Genomic DNA, 7,760 nt, shown 5'->3' on the forward strand with positions numbered 1-7,760 from the left:
TTATGGTTAAAGAAGAAAAAGAAGAAAACAGGGGTTCTGTTGAATTTCAAGTATTCAGTTTCACCAATAAGATACGGAGACTTGCTTCACATTTGGAATTACACAAAAAGATTTTTCATCGGAAAGAGGTCTACGAATACTTTTGGGAAAACGTCGACGTTTGCTGGCTTATTTGGCAAAGAAAAATAGAGTACGTTATAAGAAATTAATCAGTCAGTTGAATATTCGGGAGCAGTAATTTAATCGTTCTAATTTTTTCTTATTTTCTTAGTAGTCTTATAGTAGTCTTAGATTTTGCATTTTGATGAGCCTCGTTTTGAGGAATTCATGGAATAATCCATTTTCATGGAATAATGAATTAAGGATATGAGTCTACCGCTTACAAGAAAAGATCTCATGATAGTCAATATGGGCCCTCAACACCCATCAATGCATGGTGTTCTTCGACTGATCGTTACTCTCGATGGTGAGGATGTTATTGATTGTGAACCCATATTAGGCTATTTACACAGAGGAATGGAAAAAATCGCGGAAAACAGAACTATTATACAATACTTACCTTATGTAACACGGTGGGATTATTTAGCTACTATGTTTACGGAAGCAATAACAGTAAATGCACCAGAATTCTTAGAGAATATTCAAATACCCCAAAGAGCCAGCTATATTAGGGTAATTATGTTAGAGTTGAGCCGTATAGCTTCTCACTTGTTATGGCTTGGGCCTTTTATGGCGGATCTCGGGGCACAGACCCCTTTTTTCTATATTTTTAGAGAGAGAATTGATATACGATCTATTTGAAGCTGCTACAGGTATGCGAATGATGCACAATTACTTTCGCATCGGAGGAGTAGCCGCGGATCTACCTTATGGATGGATCGATAAATGTTTAGATTTCTGTGATTATTTTTTACGCGGAATTATTGAATATCAACAACTTATTAAACAGAATCCCATTTTTTTAGAGCGAGTTGAGGGAGTAGGTTTTATTAGTGGCGAAGAAGCAGTAAATTGGGGCTTATCAGGACCAATGTTACGAGCTTCTGGAATACAATGGGATCTTCGTAAAGTAGATCTTTATGAGTCTTACAACCAATTTGATTGGAAAGTCCAATGGCAAAAAGAAGGGGATTCGTTAGCTCGCTATTTAGTACGAATCAGTGAAATGAGGGAATCCATCAAAATAATTCAACAAGCTATAGAAAAAATTCCTGGAGGCCCTTATGAGAATTTAGAAGTCCGACGCTTTAAGAAAGCAAAGACTTCCGAATGGAATGATTTTGAATATAAATTTCTTGGTAAAAAACCTTCACCCAATTTTGAATTATCAAAGCAAGAGCTTTATGTAAGAGTGGAAGCCCCAAAAGGTGAATTAGGAATTTATCTAGTAGGAGATGATAGTCTTTTCCCCTGGAGATGGAAAATTCGTCCGCCCGGTTTTATTAATTTACAAATTCTTCCTCAGCTAGTTAAAAAAATGAAATTGGCTGATATCATGACGATATTAGGTAGTATAGATATCATTATGGGGAAGTTGATCGTTGAAATGATAATAGATAGGGTAGAAGTAGAAATTATCAATTCTTTTTCGAAATCAGAATTATTAAAAGAAGTCTATGGACTCATATCGATTCTACCCATTTTGAGCCTCCTTTTGGGAATCACAATAGAGGTACTCGTAATTGTGTGGTTAGAAAGAGAAATATCTGCATCGATACAACAACGTATTGGTCCTGAATATGCTGGCCCCCTAGGACTGCTTCAAGCTATAGCAGATGGGACTAAACTACTTTTTAAAGAAGATATCTTACCATCCCGAGGAGATATTCCTTTATTTAGCATTGGACCCTCTATAGCAGTCATATCAATTTTATTAAGTTTTTAGTTATCCCTTTGGCATATCATTTTGTTTTAGCCGATCTTAGTATTGGTGTTTTTTTATGGATTGCCATTTCAAGTATTGCTCCTATTGGTCTTCTGATGGCAGGATATAGCTCAAATAATAAATATTCTTTTTCAGGTGGTCTACGAGCTGCTGCTCAATCCATTAGTTATGAAATACCATTAACTTTTTGTGTGCTAGCAATATCTCTACGTGTGATTCGTTAAAATAGGATCCTTTTCCTCTAAAATCCATTAACTATTTATCTTCCTTTTCTTATTCTGTATTCGGGTTGATAATTTAAACTAGATAGCTATATGAGTGAAACAAAACAGCTTAAAAATTTGTAGTAAAAATAAAAAATCTCATTTCCTACGTACAAGAAAAAGTTGAAGTAAACATAAGCAGTATAAACTCTTTATCCCAAGGTTGATTTTTTAAATTAGTCATCATATCTTGAAGCAGGCAAGAATAAAGGATTCGCAATATGGAATTCCATTACTAGAACATTTCTAGTTATTACTATTAATAATAAGAAGAATCCATCAAAAGTTAGTGAAGGGTTAGAAACACTAAAGTACATAAAGGATTAGTAATGGAGAATCTAAGACATTAGAGATTTTTCCCCATAAAAGGAATCATAATAAGGACTTGAAATTTGTGGAAATTATCAAGTAGTACTTTCTTCAGATTCCGATCCAGAGTATATTCCTATTCACTTGTTAAAGAAATGGCTATAAAGAACGAATTAACCCTTTATCCCTTTTTTCTTTTTAAATACCCCCTACCCAGGGAAAGAAGAGTAGGACAAAAGATATGGAGTGCAATCCAAAAAAATTGGAATTATTCCTTCCTCTAATACATATTCATACAGAATTCCTTATAAACTAATGCCTAAATCTTTTCATTTATTAATTTAATTACTATAACAAGTGTTTTATTCCAAGATTAAGTTATTACTGAACAAAGAAAAAAATTTCTTATATTATAAAGGATGAGATCAATTCGGAAGCGCTTTTTTTTATTCTAGCAGACAGAATTCCTTTGGTCTAATTTAGGACTTTTCAATATATTTTATTTTCCCTAATTCTATCTACGCTACGGAGGCTAATAACGAAACGAAACAGTCTTCTTTTTTTTCTGATCATAGAGAAGCCGTATGAAGCTAAGGTTTCATGTACGGTTTTGGAATAGCGGTGGGAACTGTGATGTTATCATCGACTATGATTATCTAACAGTTCAAGTACAGTTGATATAGTTGAAGCACAGTCTAAATATGGGTTTTTTGGATGGAATATTTGGCGCCAGCCTATAGGTTTTCTGGTTTTTCTAATTTCTTCTTTGGCAGAATGTGAAAGATTACCCTTTGATTTACCAGAAGCGGAGGAAGAATTAGTAGCAGGTTATCAAACCGAATATTCCGGTATAAAATATGCTTTATTTTATCTTGTTTCTTACCTAAATTTATTAGTTTCCTCTTTATTTGTAACAGTTCTCTACTTAGGTGGGTGGGATTTATCTATTCCCTATATATCCTTTTTTGATTTTTTCAAAATGAATAACGCAGTTGGAATTTTGGAAATAACAATGGGTATCTTTATTATATTAACTAAAGCTTATTTATTTCTCTTCATTTCTATCACAATAAGATGGACTTTACCCAGGATGAGAATGGATCAGTTATTAAATCTTGGATGGAAATTTCTTTTACCTATTTCCTTGGGCAATCTCTTATTAACAACTTCTTTCCAACTTGTTTCACTATAAAGAAAATAATACAATAACAGTAAGAATATTTTCAACACAAAGGCTCTGTCAAACAAGAGAAAGAAACATAAATTTTTCATAGATATAGAATGAATATGTTCCCCATGATAACTGGGTTCATGAGTTATGGTCAACAAACAATACGTGCTACAAGGTACATTGGTCAAAGTTTCATAACTACCTTATCCCACACAAATCGTTTACCTATAACGATTCTAATAAGTTGTTTAACCGTTTTATCAAAATGCAGAACTATTAGTATTATACTTGTGCTAAAATTTGCACTCATAATTTTGTGACATCGTGGAGGTATTGAGATCATAAGTGGCACCCAATCCAAATACCCAAGTGACATGAGTCCACGTTAGTACTTACTCAGCCATTTTATGAGTTTTGGTGTTCTTTGTAGCCGTACTTCATGAATTATGAAAACTTAATCTTATTGGGCCATTTGTTTTCATGAATTGCCTTGCTTTTGTGCCTAAAAAGATTAGATTCATGTGTCCGTGCCGGCTCATCTCAATTACTGGCTCCCTGCCGCACATCGACCTGTTGCATGTACAACGGTGTTTTGGTGATTTTGCGTGCCATGGTAGACTCACGCAGGATGGAGACGTTGTGTGGCACAGCGACAACGTCTATGGCAGCAAAGGGAAGTTTTCCAGGGGACCAGATATTCAGTTAATCGCAAATGAAAGGCCACCATGAAAGAGAAATCACTTTCTAAAATCCATCATTTTGTCCTGAATAGTAGAGGTTGTAAAAGGGGCTCACACACACGTCGACACAATCCGCAAGGTTAGAGGGCGCAATCGAAAAAGGAGAGGTCACGTCAAAGAACGCCGAACACCGATCTCCAGCGGCGCGACACATTTCGGACACCCAAAATGTCCGCGGTTGTCCGTTTGCGTCGCGAGGCAGACGCGGAAATGGTCGCGTGTCCGTTTGCGTCTGGGGCAGGCTCCAGCGGGGCGACGCATTTTGGGCGCAGGCCAGAATTCAAAAAATGGAAGCACGCATAAACTTTTGCACCAAATTTTACATCCGCAATTTGAGGGCTGAAACAAATTCACCCCACTTTGCATATCGGACGGCGCAAAGTGGAGACCAAAAGGGGCACAACAAGGCCTGAACAGCAATAAAAATGTCCAAAAGGAGAACAAGGTGCTGGGCGCATGGCGCCGACGATCAGGCGTCTCGCGCGCGGATTTCGGCGCGCCTCTTTATGAACCAGGCTTTGGTGTCGTCGTCGACGCTGCTCAAGTCGGCTAGCATGATCCTAGTGTCCTCCGCAAGAATCTTGGCCTGGGCGTCCATCCTCCTAGCCTCGGTGTCAAGCAATTTGGCCTCGGCGTCTGCCTTTTGGACCTCAATTACCTCTTTGGCGAGGTTGTGGTAGATGGCAGCTGCAGCCTCTTTTTCCAGACGCCTCTTCTCGTCCCTAGCAGCCAAGGCGGCACGATTATCGGCCATCATCTTCTCCATGCTCATGGTGAACGCAAGGGCCTGCGCCTCCCGCTGTAGATCGGCATTGGTAGCCTTGTGGCCTTGGGGACGAGGTGGAAGGGCTGGACGGCCTTGATCGTCGTCCTCACCGTCGAGGTTGACCGCTGTCCCATTCCTCACAGCTTCGTTGTAGGCCGCATAGCTTGTCATCCACTTGTTGGCATCCTTCAGCATGTTCCAGCAATGGACCATATGGAAGCCCTTCTTATGCGTCGCCCTGAACTTCTCCAAGGCGCGGGATACCTGCATTCATAGCCGCCAATGATGTACATACAATGATGCAAATAGTGTTGAATGATGATGGTTCTATCGTGTTTACCATTGTCATGACGCCAGCGCCGCTTACGGGGTTGTTAATAGCATGTTCGACGAACAGGATGCGGGGCTGTGGCATGCTCTCCTCCGGCACCTGGCGCGTCTTCTGTGTCGCGCCCGAGCTGGAGTCACCGCTTCTAGGCGTCCGGTTGAGGTCGGGAACCGCCGCCCCGGTCAACTCCACCGGCGGCAGGCCGGACGCGAACCGCGACGCCGGGTGGCCCTGCAAGGGAGCGGGAGTTCCAGGACGCAGCTGGGAACTTACCGAGCTGACCGACGAGGCAGGAGGAGCGACGCCGGCGATCCCCTCTCTCTTGACGAGCATGTAGCCCTCCGCCAAGGTCGGATGGAGGGCTACTTGCGCGACGCCGGCTTTGATCTGCATCTGCCACGCCTGCTGGTTGGCGGCCGCGAAACTCTTCATCTTCTGGTTCCTGCGCCGGCTGCGACGTTTCGCGGCCTCGATCACTTTCTCCTCCGGGGAGAGCACCTTCTTTGCCGCCTTCGCCTTTGCCTCCCGGCCGCCGCCGGTGTCGGCCCGCATTGCTTCCGGCGGACCCTCCATTGTGGCTACGGTCGTGGCTACGGGGGAGTGTGGGGCAGCGGCGGGTGCGGCGGCGAGGGTTTGATCCGCATCCATGGCGGTGGCTGCGGCGGCGAGGACGTCCATTGCTTCTGGACTGTTTCGCGCCGGTCTAGTTTGCTTTTTCGCTCGGGGAATGGCCAGTGGCGGGAATTATATCGGCCTCGCTGCCACTGACGCGCGGGTCCTACGTCTTTTTCGGCGGTCACTCGGCGCGACCGCCAAGCGTCCGCGGAGACGCAAATCTGGCGTATATTTGGGCCAGGTTTGCGTCTCCGCGGACGGGCCGGTCACTTTGCGTCGCCCCGCTGGAGCAGGGCCCAGACGCATTTCCGGTCACGGCGGACGAAAACGATCGCTCAGCGACCATTTACGTCGCGCCGCAAACGGCGTCACCCCTGTTGTACTCTCTTCACACGATCGAGCATTCAAGAGCACGGCCAGTCCCTGGAAAATTTGTGCGACACGACATTTCCTACTACGGAGTAGCTACTATACATTTGTGTGATATGATGCGCGTGAAATCTGGAGAGCAACAACATTCCCCGTGAAAAACGACGCATTTCATTTTTTCAACTAGAATTTGGCCTAAGCATTGCAAGAACCGGAAAATTAACCGTTGCTCCTCTGGCCCGCATGTGTCTCTGGCCAATTAAGTTACCGCCGCGACCGGTCGCGTAAATGTTTCTTACCATGGCACGCTGTGTGCAAGGAATGAGACTGGAGAAGGCACGCACGCATCCCATTCTTTTTGAAGTCGACCTCGCCTCTCTCGGTTTGTCAACCCTGACTGAACCGGAGCACGGGCTAGGCTTCTGACCTTTTGGCCTTGCTGGATTGATATATGCTGAAAATGTACACATGCAAAATAGTTACTGCTGCCTCTGCGTGTGTCTCTGGCCGCGGCACGGGCCGGTGAGGGTGTGACAGTGTGGCATGGGCGAGCTGAGAAGAGTACGCACGCGCGAGCCGCTTCACGCACAGCATCCATCCAACTGCACGAATCAATGTTCGTGCATGCAGGTTCGTCAGGCTCGCATAAAGACATACTCCGGTACAGGGGCTGTACTTGCTCACGTACTGTTCCACATTGCCATCCCTGATAAACGATCAGGGCTCACATGCCAACGAACGACTTCGAGTACAAATCAAATTTGATGATCAGCAGTGCAAAGATGCTAGTACGTGCCCCACATAATCAACTGCACATAATACATGGTAGAAAGTAGAAACTCGAAATGTTAATGTTACAACTTGCTATTGTTTGAAAAGAACTTGAAAATCTATCGTGCCACCATCTAGACATCATCAATTCTCTTTTAGACATAAGGAACATTAAATTAATAAATCCACGAATAACTGATACAAGATGCTGAAAGTTGGCAACACACACGAAGAAAGAAAATACAACAAGAAACACAGCTTGAGAGCGAAACCTTCAGCCATTCGCGCAATCAGAAACTTTGAAGGGGAGGTTGTGGAAATAGGCACGCCATGGGAGAAAGATACATATGCACTGAATTATCAAAAATAGAAAAATAAAAATCTTGTTTAAATATTGTTCGATGCGTAATAACTGAAACTTTTCGGATGTGTCCATCCTACTTATGCAGGGACCAAGTGTAATATTATTTGAGTATAATAAAGCACCCATTATCAAAAAAAAAAGAAATAGAAAGGGATAATAGGTGTTATCTTAGGTGGTGG

The 7,760-nt window shown here is 42.8% G+C and overlaps 1 protein-coding gene and 1 pseudogene across 1 annotated transcript; both read left to right on the forward strand.

Annotated features, from left to right (window-relative positions):
- Window positions 1-258: 258 nt before the first annotated feature.
- On the forward strand, window positions 259-3,710 carry LOC124651138 (NAD(P)H-quinone oxidoreductase subunit 1, chloroplastic-like). The gene is made up of 2 exons (XM_047190274.1): window positions 259-572; window positions 3,112-3,710. Exons 1-2 carry the CDS (start codon window positions 367-369, stop codon window positions 3,647-3,649), a joined length of 744 nt encoding a protein of 247 aa, XP_047046230.1. The 5' UTR covers window positions 259-366; the 3' UTR covers window positions 3,650-3,710.
- Window positions 1,534-3,132, forward strand: LOC124651137 (annotated as a pseudogene).
- Window positions 3,711-7,760: the final 4,050 nt, after the last annotated feature.

This window comes from Lolium rigidum, chromosome 5 (assembly GCF_022539505.1).
Source record: "Lolium rigidum isolate FL_2022 chromosome 5, APGP_CSIRO_Lrig_0.1, whole genome shotgun sequence".
Classification (NCBI taxonomy): Eukaryota; Viridiplantae; Streptophyta; class Magnoliopsida; order Poales; family Poaceae; genus Lolium; species Lolium rigidum.

Excerpts from the sequence above, each read along its gene's own strand:
- LOC124651138 (XM_047190274.1), top strand. The coding sequence starts at position 367 with ATGAGTCTACCGCTTACAAGAAAAGATCTCATGATAGTCAATATGGGC. Across the intron at positions 573-3,111 it reads TACTTACCTTATGTAACACG|ATCTAACAGTTCAAGTACAG; the intron begins GTGGGATTATTT and ends TCGACTATGATT.